A 13,610-nucleotide genomic window follows, 5' to 3' on the forward strand; every position below is an offset into this window, starting at 1 on the left:
TAGGATTTATCTCCAGAATGAATTCTTTGATGTCTAAAGAGGAGAGAGTGCTGGTTAAAGGTTATGCCACATTCTTCACATTTGAAAGGTTTCTCTGCAGAATCAATTCTTTTTCTCGTCCAGAAACGTGTGAGTGTTGCTTGGTAAGTTTGTCACATTCCTTATAGCTGCAGGTTCTTCCTCCAGTATCAAAATTCTCATGCTTACGATATTTTGAACTGTGGCTAAGACATTTGCCATCATTTTCACACATGTCGTTTCTCTCCAGTATCGAATCTTGAGCGAGACTGAAAAACTTGGCTACCTTCTTTGCATTGGACTGTTTTTTCCAATATGAGTGATCTTATGTTCTGTAACAAGTGACCAGAAGTTAGAGGCTTTCCTATAGCTTTTACAAGTAAAAGTTTTCTCTAAGGTATATATCATTATTTGTCCATTGAGATTTAACAATTGTCTGAAGGTGTTCAAAGAGTTACTACATTGGAATACTTTGCCATAGGTAGCTGTTAATCATTGGTGAAGTCCACTGTAACTTACTTTCTGCTCATCACACTTATACACACTTTCCCAATATTTTGTTAAGTTTAAATTCTCGGAGCCATAGCTTTGATATCTGGTCAGGATCATCTCTGGAAATAAAATATTTGTGCCCCACTCTTGAAAACGGTCTTCAGTATGATGAGTATATAGAGCTGGGTGCTTGACTAGTGTCTGGTGTGTCTTCACCTTCCAGGGTTCTTTGCTTTGCCCCAGACAGGGGATGAGTTCTGGCTTAGAGACAGTAAGACCCAGGAAGAACAGGTTTCTGTAGGTCTCTAACATGACTTCCCCATACAAATGCTGCTGAGCAGGGTCCAAGCAGGCCCACTCTTCCATAAAGAATTCAACAGACATGTCCTTGAATGTCAACACTACTTTGGTATCTTCCCTGAGGACCTTTTGAATGTTACCACGAGGGGGGATGCTGGGCGCTGCAGGCAGACAGCTGCTCAGACAGCTCTGGGCATTTCCCAGCTTCCGGGATGTCCCGGTGTCCTGCAGGTCAATTCTCTGCAGAATCAGAGTGACAGAGGCTGCTGCAGAGACACTTAGGATCCCCAGGAAAGGGAACAGCTGAAGAGGAGGCCGTAGCTCAGAGCCCAACTGCAGAGACAAACGCTGCTCAGAATCCTCGGTGCCGCCTTCTTCTTTCTGGCTGTGCATCATTTCCCAGCTCCCGAGATGTCCCAGTACCTGCAGGTCACAGGGTGACAGAGGCTGCTGCAGAGACACCTGGAATCTCCAGGAATCCCCACATTATTTCTTGATTAATTGTGCAAACTAGGAAGCTCATAGCTCTGGAAATGAGAAAACTGGAAGTATTTTCTGTATTCGAATATCTCCTGTGTTTCTTCACAGAAATTTCCAAGGAAATGCTATTTCTTACATTGATGAGAATGTATGGAAATCATACCGTTGGACTGAGAAACTGTGAGTATACTCTCTCCAGATATGAGTACAAAAACTTAGCTGCATTGTAAGATCCTTCCTGGTCCAGAATTTTGAGGTCAAGGCTTCTAAGGAAAGGTATTTCTTCCTCCACATCTCAAATCAATGTCTGTTGATTATAATTCTATGATTATTTTAAAATTAAATTTGTTGGGCTCTCTTTAAAAGAAAGAGGCAATTTAAATGTATTTTTATTATGTAAGTAATACACATTATACTCTTAATATATAAAAACTAAATAACAGGTATAATGGAAACCCTCCTTGTGCCCTGATGCCTGGTCCCTGAGGTAACCACTACCCCTAAGTTTGGTGCATATCCTTCCAGACCTTTCCCCAGTATTTGCCTACATACATATTTACATATAGCAAAATGAATTTTTTGTGTGGCCTTACGTTTTTTGTTTTATAGAAATGGTAACATCTTACAACTTGATTCTTTCACTTCATGATACATGTTAGATTTTTCTTTCACAGCACTTAGAGGGTTACCCCATTCATTTAAACTCTTGCATCATTCCATATTATGGATTCCGTACTATGGATGTGGCATGAATTATTTAATAATTCCCCTATGGATGGATGTTTAGATTATGTCCAGTTTTCTTTTCTTTTTTTTTTTTAGAGACAGAGTCTCACTGTGTCACCCTCGGTAGAGTGCCCTGACATCACAGCTCACAGCAACCTCCAACTCCTGGGCTTAGGCGATTCTCTTGCCTCAGCCTCCCGAGTAGCTGGGACTATAGGCGCCCGCCACAACGCCTAGCTATTTTTTTGTTGCAGTTTGGTGCATTTTGGTGGGGGCCAGGCTCGAACCTTTCGCCCTCGGTTTATGGGGCCGGTACCCTACTCAATGAGCCACAGGTGACACCCTCCTATGTCCAGTTTTCTTGTTAGGTACATTGCTGCTTCTTTGTAAACTTGGGCAAATATTTCTATAGAACAGATATCTAGAAATGGAATGGTTGATATGAGGACAATGTAGGTATTAAATTTTAATTGTCCTCAAAAAAGTTGTGCCAACTTATACTATACTCAACAGAATATGATAGCATTTTGCCACTGAGTATTCTCCAACTCTTTGCTGATATGATGGGTGAACAAAAAGGGTCCTGTCTGAATTTTTCTGATTACTCTTGAATTTAAATACCTTTATTTGTTAAAAGTTGGTGAACATTTGTGTTTCTTCTGAGTTTTCTGTCCTTTATCCATTTTCCTTTTCAATTGTTTTTATCATTTTCTTATTAATTTATTAAAGCAGTCAATTTAGATACATAAGTTATTTTGGAAAAATACAGTAGTTTGTGTGTCATCAGTTCAACTTGTATAGGTGATCTCTGAGTTTTCATTTTTGAAAATAGAGATGTCATTTTATTTTCCATGAAAGTTTGTCCCCTTGTAATATGATTCCATTTATATAAAGTTCAGGAAGACGCAAAACTAAAGTATGTTGTGTATGACTGACATATAACAGGTAAAACTATATTTTGAAAACAAGGAAATTACTATAAAAGTTAAGATAGTGGTTATCTTCAGAGGTCAGAGAGAGGGTCGTGATTGGAAAGGGCCACACGAGCTTCTGGATGCTCATGGTACTCTTTCTTGACGTGATGATATTACATGGGTACCTGCTTTACAATTATTTAAACTGAACATTTAAGTTATATGCATTTTATGCACATTGTATTTCTCAAAAAAAAAAAAAACAACAACATTTTTTAAATGGGGGGAAAAGCCTAATGACTTCACTTGTAGCCTGACATAGGTCCATGTGGGGCTTTAATAATAACATTTGGAGCTCGGTGCCTGTAGCTCAAGAGGCTAAGGCGCCCGACACATACACCCGAGCTGGCAGGTTCAAATCCAGCCTGGGCCTGCCAAACAACAATGACAACTACCACCAAAAAGTAACTGGGTGTTGTTGCGGGCACCTGTTCTCCCAGCTACTTGGGAGACTGAGGCAAGAGAATCTCTTAAGTCCAGGAGTTGGAGGTTGCTGTGAGCTGTGACGCCACAGCACTCTACCCAGGATGACAGCTTGAGGCTCTGTCTCAAAAAAAGCAACAACAACAACAACAACAAAAAAAAAATTGGGGGGAAAGAGATGAGGAAATGGCAGTTCTGCTGGTTTTAAATTAGAACAAGAGTTGGGTTCTAACAGGTATTTTGTGATCTAGAGAGTAGGTATTAAATATACGATTTGGTGGGAATAGTGGGTAGGGGTGTGTGTGTGTAGAGATCGGACACAAAAGGAAAATGTGAAGAAAGGTTTGAATGAAAACAAAGCAGATGTTGCCACCTTGAAATTAAATAAGAATGAGTGTATTCAATTGGCACCATTACCCAGGTTTCCTCCACAGATAGGAGTTAGTCCGATATGGCAAATTGTTTGCATTTTTATTTAGAAATAACCTCTTCCTTTACACTGTTGGTGGGACTGCAAACTAATTCTACCTCTTTGGAAAGAAGTATGGAGAATCCTCAAAGAACTCAAATTAGATCTCCCATTTGATTCCTCAAATCCCACTGTTAGTCATGTATTCAGAAGAAAAAAAAACATCATTCTATCTTCAAGCCATTTGTACTATGTTGTTTATCGCAGCTCAATTTACAATTGGCAAAATGTGAAAACAATCTAAATGCCACCAACCAGGAATGGATATACCAAACTGTGGTATATGTATACCATGGAATACTATTCAGCCATTAAAAAAGATGGGGACATTACATCTTTTGTATTAATCTGGATGGAATTGAAACACATTCTTCTTAGTAAAGTATCACAGAGTAGAGAAGCAAGAATCCAATGTACTCAATACTAACATGAGGCCAGTAGATAATCTGATACATTCCCACATAAGAGAAAAACTCAAATCAATTCAAGGTCTGGGATGGGGAAAGAGGGAGCAGGGAGAGGGGAAGGAGGAGGATGGAGGTGCTCACACTCAATGGGCCCAAAGTTCGAGTGTATGGCACACTTCTTGGGGGCAGTACACAATTATAAGAGGAACTCTACCTAACTAATGCAAACATTGTAACCTATTTCGTTGTGCCCTCAGATTAACCCGAAACAATAATAAAATCTTAAAAAAGAAATAACAAATAACCTTATCCTTTTTCAGAATTCTCAGTGAAAATCATTTGACCGAATTACATAAAGATTCATTTGAAGGCCTGCTATCCCTCCAGTATTTAATCATATTTATTTATGAGCTTTTAGTGATATTATCTGTAAAGTGAATCAGGGGTTCAAATTAGATAATCTCTAAAACTTCTTTCAGCAATAAAATGCTGCAGTTCTCTAAATCCGTGTAGCGTTTTAGCCCGTCTCTAGCCCATCTCTGTGCATTTTTAGTTTTTAAAATCATATAGATAAGATACAGATAGAAAAAAACTTTGCTTATAAGGAAAAAGTGGTAATAACATCTGAGCAATTATTGACACCCATTGAACCTTGTTTTATAAGTTTTATATATCATCTGCTTATATTTATATTTAGTCTACAACCCATAGAGCAAATCTAATCCACAGTCTGTTTTTATTTACAGCCTGTAAGTTAAGAATGGCTTTTACATTTTTAAAGGGTCTGTAAAAGAAAAAGAAAGACAAGAATATGCAACAGAGACCATATGTGACCTACAAAGCCTAAAATATTACTATTTAGCCTTCAGAAAAAGGCTAAATTTGGGTGGCGCCTGTGGCTCGAAGGAGTAGAGTGCCAGCCCTACGTGCCGGCGGTGGTGGGTTCAAACCCAGCCCCGCTGAAAAAAATGCAAAAAAAAAGAAAGAAGAAGGATTTGAAAAAGTTGGTTTAGTAGCATGAGAAGAATTAAACTTTAAGTTGTTGCTCAAAGGAAAGGAAAGGAAAATATAGACCATCTACACTAGTTTGAATGCCATTAATCCAGAATTTTTTGATAATTTAATCTGAATTAAATTAACATTTAACTATTAAATAAGCAGATGAATTATAAAGAATAAATATATTTAAGAATATAAAATATTAAAGAATATTAAATATTTAATATAAGAACATGATATTAAAATCATATAGATATGATTTAATTTAATCATATAGTAAATATATATATTTAAGAGAATAGGCTGGCAGTGAGGATTTCATAGCAGAAATTACTATACTCTTATTGAAAATAGTTGTTTAAGGACAGGTGCAGTGGCTCACACCTGTAATCCTGGCACTCTGGGAGTCCAGGGTAGGAGGATCCCTTGAGCTCATGTGTTCGAGCCTCATTGAGAGTGAGACCCTGTATCTATTAAAAAATAGAAAAATTATCCAAACATTATGGTGGGTGCTTATAGTCCCAGCTACTCGGGAGGCTGAGGTAGGAGGATAGCTTGGAGCTCAGGAGTCTGAGGTTGCTGTGAGCTAGGCTGACACCATGGCACTCTGGCCTGATGCAACAGAATGAGACTTTGCCTCAAAAAGAAAAAAAAAAGTTGTTTAAATTATGGTTAAATGGTATAGCTAGAAATGTTTACAATGAATAAGCATATTACCAATGCTCCTAATTCTTCCCAAATTACAAAATGAAAATTTCTCCTGCCTTATTGCTAAGGAGGGAATATTTGCATAGTATTTATTTCTATCTTTTTAAAGATAAGAAGATACTATATCCCTTGCTATGAAAGTCTGAGTTTTATCCTTTGCCCACGGCAAAGAAGTGTGGTCAAGAAGTGTGTACATCATTAATCTTTATTAAGCTCACTAATGTTGCTCTTTAGCAAATAGATTCTTCTTTCAAATGTAGAAGACTTAAGGGAAGTAGGTACATGACACTAAAAATAGTCCTTTGAATGATCTAACCTTCTAGGCCTTAAAGGCATGACCACCTTTGTACTGGTCTTCTTAGGCACCTCTGCCACATTTGGGGAAAAAAGTAAATGACGTAATTGCTCAATGGAGTAGGCCCTTCCTTACTTCCACAATGACATATGCATATTTTGTAAGCTAATCTTTCATGTTAGGATATATTCTCATTCATTTAAAAAATGCCAACCAATTAAAAAAACAAAGAGAATATGCCAACCACTTTGCCTAATATTAGAGTCAGAGAGATGAGTAAGACAGGATTCCTACCCTTCTAAGAACTTAACATTTCACAGGGGAAACAAACATGTAAGCATCAACCATAACGAGACAAGCACTAAGAGGATGACAAAGGGCTGGTTGCAAAGGCCCAGAAGAAGGATACAAAGTAATAAAATTGCATTTCTTTTAAAACATTTTTTTTCTTCTTCTCCTCGTTCTCAGCTTTTCACTCATTTTATAAATACAGCAGAACCTCCATGGTTGACCACCTCCATAATTTTACCTCATTTTCACAGACCAGACATGCGCCACATGTGCTCGATGGAAGTTCCTTATGCCGACCACCACTGTAGTTGCCTGGTTTGTTATAGTCCAGCAAGTGATCAGCTTAGAGAGGTTCTACTGTATTCTCATGTGTCAATTTTAAACACAGTGGGCTTGCAGATGAGCAAGACCTAATCCCTGCTTTCAAGGAGTTTATACTTAAAAGAAATGGGAGCAAAAATAACTACATTGGAAAGAAGACATAGCTATGGGCACTAAGAGGGACAAACTGCTTCTGGAGCACAGAAGAAGGAGAAAAGACTTGAGTTTGGATCAGAGAAGATGTTCCTAGAGCAATGCTGCTAGAACAGGATCTATCAGAACGCCATCAGATATCCTTAGACAGATTTCCTTAGACAGATTTGGGGGGAAATAGTCCAAACTTGGAAAAGGGAAATGGGAGAAAGGCAAAATACAGCAAAGTATTTGAGGAATGCTTTGAGTAACTGTAGAGTGCAAGGAGAGAGAGTAGGAGACTGGAGCCAGACTTTCTAGGGCTTTGAATGCCAAGCAAAAGCCATCGCAGGGAACCATGCTATACCACCATGCTTTACGCCCATCTTAAGTCTGCACCACAAGCACTTGGAGGTCTTGTTAGGCCTTGGTTCTGGACTACAACTCCACAGCTACTGATTCAGTCAGTTTAGAGTAAGGCCAAGGATTTGCATCTTTCATAAATTCCCATATGCTGGTCTTTGAGAATCACTTCTAGAGAGTTCATCTGGTCAATTGTGTGCAGGATAGTTTAGAACAATGGTTCTCAACCTTCCTCATGCCGTGGCCCTTTAATACACAGTTCCTGTGGGTCGCGACCCACAGGTTGACAACCACTGGTTTAGAAGGAAGAGATACCAGTCAGCACAGAGTGACAACAGCCAGGTGAAGAGCGAGGGATAAACTGGAGTCAAGTGAAATAGTCAACTATAGTTAAGGGGTGTTTTCAAATAAAAATCCAGTTCCGTGTTGCCTTTTGCTACGTCCCATCACTGTACCACCGAAAAAATTGCTTTCATGGAATATTAAGGCAATATAAAACCAAAATGAATTTCTATTAATATGGTATAATTCTGAATTAGTTCAAAGTTATGTATTAATTAGAAGGGTAACTTCCTTTCAAAGGATGTGAAAGGATATCTTTTATCTCTTTTGGTATTGAACTAGCTTAGAAAAACAGAATTAAACCAGAAAGGTGTAAAATGTGAGGTTATTCCTTTTCATATTAGAAATTATATAGAAAAATAAAAACTTGAAGCTTCTAATCTAGAATTTGATGAGGCTACAAAAGGTTGTTTAGTCAAGTCTCCTGCTGCCCAGGGAAAGATTACATCCAAAATCTTTTAAGATCTACAGTTGTATATTTTATTGGTGAAAATCATGAAATACAGGGAGCATTAGGGGGCTATGGAAAGTTCAAATACAAGTCCAAAAGTTTAGAATGTAGACAAAAGCTACATATTCATTATTATCATTCTAAATTCTACTAGTTGTTCCCACTAATTTGGTATCAAATCAAGGCAGTGTCTTCTTTTACTTTTTCTAGAGATTTATCCTGCAATAAAATCCAATTTATTGAAAGACGTACCTTTGAATCACTACCATTTCTGCAGTATGTGTAAGTTACAAATAGAACTTCATTACATTTGGAACTTTTATTAAACTTATAAACCCTCTGCTATTCACTTTGAAATATGATTAAAATTTTACTAGTAGAAAGTTACTAAAATTTATAGCAAATTCATTTAATCTCTAGCAAAGATTAGTGTGAGAATTATTACACACAAAATTATTAGTGTGAGAATTATTACACAGATCAGAGGGGATCATAATAGAACAATGGTCTCAACTAGTGGGATTTTGTACCCAGACGACATTTGGCAATGCCTGGAGACATTTTCAGTTGTCACAACTGTGGGTATGTTACTGACACCTGGTGGGCAGAAGCCAGGAATGTTGTTGACCTACAATGTACAGGACAAATCCCCCAAAGAATTATACAGCTAATATATCAATAGCACTGAAGTTGCAAAACTCTGTCATAGAGAAATAAAGATCTCTCAACACAAGTATTGGCTGAGCATTCACTGTTTCGTATCTACACATTGCATGTATAGTAAATGCAATAAAGTATAAATCATAAGCCAATATCTTCTACGGCAAAATTTCCTTCGTGTACAGAGAAAGTACTGAGGTTATGTTTTGTCATATAGAAGTTAGAATCACTGCCAAATGATGAATGCTCTGAAAGAATATCTTTTCTTCTTCTTTATCGGCTTATGTCTTTCCTTTTTCTTGTTGTTTTTTGTAGAAATCTTGGTTGCAATTTAATCACTGAACTGAGCTTCCGAACGTTTCAGGCGTGGCATGGAATGCAATTTTTACACAAGGTGTAAGTTAAATAGATGAACACATAAAAAGCTATGTGTAAAAGCATCATTCAGTTATCAGTTAACTAGGTATCAGCTCATTATGAACTCTGAATAGCATATCTTAAGATCTATCCAATTTTTCTTTTTTAATTTTTTTTTAAAGTTATATTTATATTTCACAGGAAGGACCAATCCAATATTTTCAGGTGAGGAAACTAAGGTACAAAGAGGCCAGGAGACTTGTGTAACTTCCATATGACATGCTCTGCTTTCCCTAGAAACGATCTTTGGAATGGGTGATAAAAGATGTCAAGCAAGTAATGCTCAAATTAGCATTGTCTTGGGAGCCCCAACAATGCTGCTTTGATATGTGAATTGTCCTTGAAATCCTACGTTTGAATATAACTTTGATTCCTACTCATGTACAGAGTTTCTAACCGCTGAAATGTATACAGCGTCTAGCCACAAAGGATGAAGCGTAACACAAAGTCCTCCAGGGTGCAAAAGGGGAAACATGTTTTCTCGGAGTCAGTTTCTTTTAGTTTTTTATTTATTTATTTATTTATTTATTTTTTTGGTAGAGACAGAGTCTTACTTTATTGCCCTCGGTAGAGTGCTGTGGTGTCACACTGCTCACAGCAACCTCCAACTTCTGAGTTTAGGCGATTGTCTTGCCTCAGCCTCCCAAGTAGCTGAGACGACGGGCGCACGCCACAACGCCTGGCTCTTTATTTTTGTTGCAGTTTGGCCGGGGCTGGGTTTGAACCCACCACCCTTGGTATATGAGGCCGGTGCCCTACGCACTGAGCCACTGGTGCCACCCAGAGTCAGTTTCTTTTCTTTTAAACCAGTGTGGTGCCTGTGGCTCAAAGGAGTAGGGCGCTTGTCCCATATGCCGGAGGTGGCGGGTTCAAACCCAGCCCCCGGCCAAAAAACCTGCCAAAAATAATAATAATAAATAAAGCAGAAAGAATTCCAGAAAATCTGCCATAGGGCACGTCTCTCCCTGACACCCCATACCTTATTTTTTTAAAAAATATATACCTATGAAGAATGATCTGTGGGCATCTTTGCACTGTGGGGGAAAATGGTGTTCATGTTAAGCTATAGTGCAAAAAATGTTCAGAGAGAAAATACATTACTTTAGCCTAATTCCATATACTTGCTTTCCTGACTACCCTTCAACAAGTAATGTAGAGGGGCCAGGCACAGTAGCTCACACCTGTAGTCCTAGAACTCTAGGAGGCTGAGGCAGGTGGATTTCTTGAGCTCAGGAGTCCGAGACTAGCTTGAGCAAGAATGAGACCCTGTCTCTAAAAAAGAAAAAAATAGCCAGGGGTTGTGGTGGACACCTGTAGTCCCAGCTACTTGGGAGGCTGAGGAAAGAGGATCACTTGAGACCAAGTATTTGAGGTTGCTATGAGCTGTCTTGCTATGGTACTCTACAAAGGGCAACAAAGCAAGACTTTGTCTCAAAAAAAAAAAAAAAAGCTATGTAGGTTTTATTTTCTTTCAGCTCAAAATTCAATAATTTCTCTGTGACACAAGCAGATCATGGTAGGTATATATGATCTATGGCCTGAAGGAAATTTCAGACTCAAGGTGAAGATCCTCTTCTAAACTTGACTTTGGAAAAGACTGTCCACCTGTCTTGAGGTTTGGAAGTCTAATTTCACACCATTCATTTTGGGTTAGAGGGAGGGGTTTAGGGTGTGTGTGGAACTGATTAACAGTTTCTACAGAGGCTGGTCTTATAGGGACCTCTTCTCTTCCCTTGTTAATTTACTGATGCCTTGCATAGAGGAAGAACACAAGGGTCTGTTTTTCTTTTGCCCTCACACCAAAGAACCAGATTCATTAGTTCCCTCCACCAAGAGATTTAGATGGAATCAGTACAAATGTCTTGAACTCACCACCTTCACTGAACATTGTCGACAGAAGAGAAGGCAAACTCTGTAAAATAATTTGAAGAGGTCTATTCTAAGAACTGAATTTGAGGACCATGGCCTGGACCCATGCCCAAGAAACCTTGAGCAAGTGGACTCACTGTGACTGGATTCTATTCAATTCAGGGAGACAGGTGTTGCATGTAAAGTCATAAATCAATACAAGGCAGGGTGTAAGTTGGTTTGGCCTAAAAAGGTGGGACATCTCAAAATGGAGGTTTACAGGTTATAGGTGGGTCTTAAAACTCTTTGATTTGTAATTGGTTAAAGAAATGAAGCTTTGTCTAAAGCAGGCGTCCTCAAACTTTTTAAACAGGAGGCCAATTCACTGTCCGTCAGACCGTTGGAGGGCCAGACTATAGTTCAAAAAAAAAAAAAAAACTATGAACAAATTCCTATGCACACTGCACAAACTTTATTTTGAAGTAAAAATACAAAACAGGAACAAATACAATCACATGGCCTCATGTGGCCCGCGGGCCGCAGTTTGAGGACCCCGGGGCTAAAGGCTTGGGATCCTTTAAGTTAAGGACATCTGTTAATTAGAGACAACAGGTCTGCCAAATACCTAGACTCCAGTGAACTGTTAAGTAAGCAGAGGACCTACAGGTTTGTCCTCTATAGCCTCAGGCCTGTTAAGGAGTCTCCCAGAAGGGAGGGGGCTTGATGAGGCATTTCTGACTTCCCCTCTTAGCGCTAGCAACTCAGCCCTTTGGCCAAGAGGGGGGTCCAATTAGTCAGCTGGAGGGGGGAGCCTTAAGATTTTATTTTTAGTTATTATTATTATTTTTTTGAGACAGAATCTTACTTTGTCACCCCCTGGTAGAGTGCTGTGGTGTCATCTCATCTCCGCTTACACCTTTCACTGGCGACCAATATAACAGAGTAAGAGTTTGACCATCGATGCTGCCTCTGGCGGATCTCGGCCAAAAGGGGAGTTGTGAACTAAAATAAAACCTTACAAACCACAGCTCCTTAGAAGGCCTCACCTGCCGCAGCCGAGCCGGGCACGCGGGTTCCGGATGAACGGAGCTCCCGGAAGCCCCGCCCCCGCCGCCGGCCCGCGCGCGCCCCCCACCTCCGCCCGGCGCGCTGCTGCGCTCGGCCCTCCCCTCCCTCTCCCGCCGTCCGCCTTGTTCGCGCCTGAGCTTGCGGGTCAGCAAGAGCCTCCAGCGTGAGCGTGCGGCTGCAGCCCCGGCCACCCAGCCCTCTCCCCCTCTTTTCTGCCTGTCTGCCTCTCCTCCCTGTCGCCGTCTCTTCCTCCCGCGCTCTCGGTCTGTGAATCTCGACCTTCATTTCTTCCACCCCGCCCTGCCGGGTCCCTCGCGTGCCCAGTCACCAGGCCGCGTGGGCCCTGCAACGCCTCCTCCCCTCCCCCAACCGCCACCCCCTCCCCGCAGGCCACACGGGGGCCGCAGCTGGGCCTGCTTGGCCTGGAGCCCGTCTCAGCGCCGACACTTCTCCAGGTCAGCGGGCCTCCGACCCGCCGAGCAAAATGGGAAATGAGGCAAGTTATTCTTTGGAAATGTGCTCAAACTTTGGTGCAGATGAAATTAAAACGTTAGGAAAAAGATTTAAGAAGCTTGATTTGGACAAGTTTGGTTCTTTGAGTGTGGAAGAGTTCGTGTCTCTGCCTGAGTTACAACAGAATTCTTTAGTACAGCGAGTAATAGATTCGACACAGATGGGAATGGAGAAGTAGATTTCAAAGAATTTATCGAGGGAGTCTCTCAGTTGAGTGTCAAAGGAGATAAGGGGCAGAAGTTAAGGTTTGCTTTTCCTATCTAAGACGTGGATAAGGATGCCTGTATTTCCAATGGGGAACTCTTGCAGGTGTTGAAGATGATGGTGGGGAACAATCTGAAAGAGACACAGTTACAGCAAATCGTAGACAAAACCATAATAAATGCAGATAAGGATGGAGATGGAAGAATATCCTTTGAAGAATTCTGTGCTGTTGTAGGTGGCCTAGACATCCACAAAGAGATGGTGGTAGATGTGTGGCTCTTTTTTTTTAAATGACTTTTTACTTGGGTCAAAGATCCCCAGAGGGTAGGGTGTGGAAGAGGAAGGAGAAACTACTCTGCTAGTGCTTGGGGTCAGGATTATTTATTTATTTATTTATTTAGTAGAGACAGAGTCTCACTATCCTGCCCTTGGGTAAATTGCCCTGGCGTCACATGGCTCACAGCAACCTCTAACTCTTGGGCTTACCCGATTCTCTTGCCTCAGCCTCCCGAGCAGCTGGGACTACAGGTGCCCGCCACAACGCCCGGCTATTTTTGTTGCAGTTTGGCCAGGGCTGGGTTTGAACCCGCCACCCTGGGCATATGGGGCCGGCGCCCTGCTCACTGAGCCACAGGCGCCGCCCGTTGTGTGACTCTTTTTAAAGAGTACCACTCAACACTTTTGCTTTCTCATCCATCTCTGAAGATCT

At 40.6% G+C, this 13,610-nt stretch overlaps 1 protein-coding gene across 2 annotated transcripts in view; it reads left to right on the forward strand.

Annotated features, from left to right (window-relative positions):
- LOC128583236 (leucine-rich repeat-containing protein 37B-like) overlaps positions 1 to 13,610 on the forward strand; it is a 75,850-nt gene that overhangs the window by 39,263 nt on the left and 22,977 nt on the right. The window contains exons 2-3 of one of the 2 annotated variants that reach the window (XM_053587325.1): positions 8,402 to 8,473; positions 9,167 to 9,247. The exons of the other annotated variant lie outside the window; for it this stretch is intronic. Coding sequence (XP_053443300.1) covers positions 8,402 to 8,473; positions 9,167 to 9,247 — 153 coding nt within the window. The remainder of the gene's footprint in view (positions 1 to 8,401; positions 8,474 to 9,166; positions 9,248 to 13,610) is intronic. 2 annotated transcript variants of the gene reach the window in all.

Source organism: Nycticebus coucang, chromosome 4 (assembly GCF_027406575.1).
Source record: "Nycticebus coucang isolate mNycCou1 chromosome 4, mNycCou1.pri, whole genome shotgun sequence".
NCBI lineage: Eukaryota > Metazoa > Chordata > Mammalia > Primates > Lorisidae > Nycticebus > Nycticebus coucang.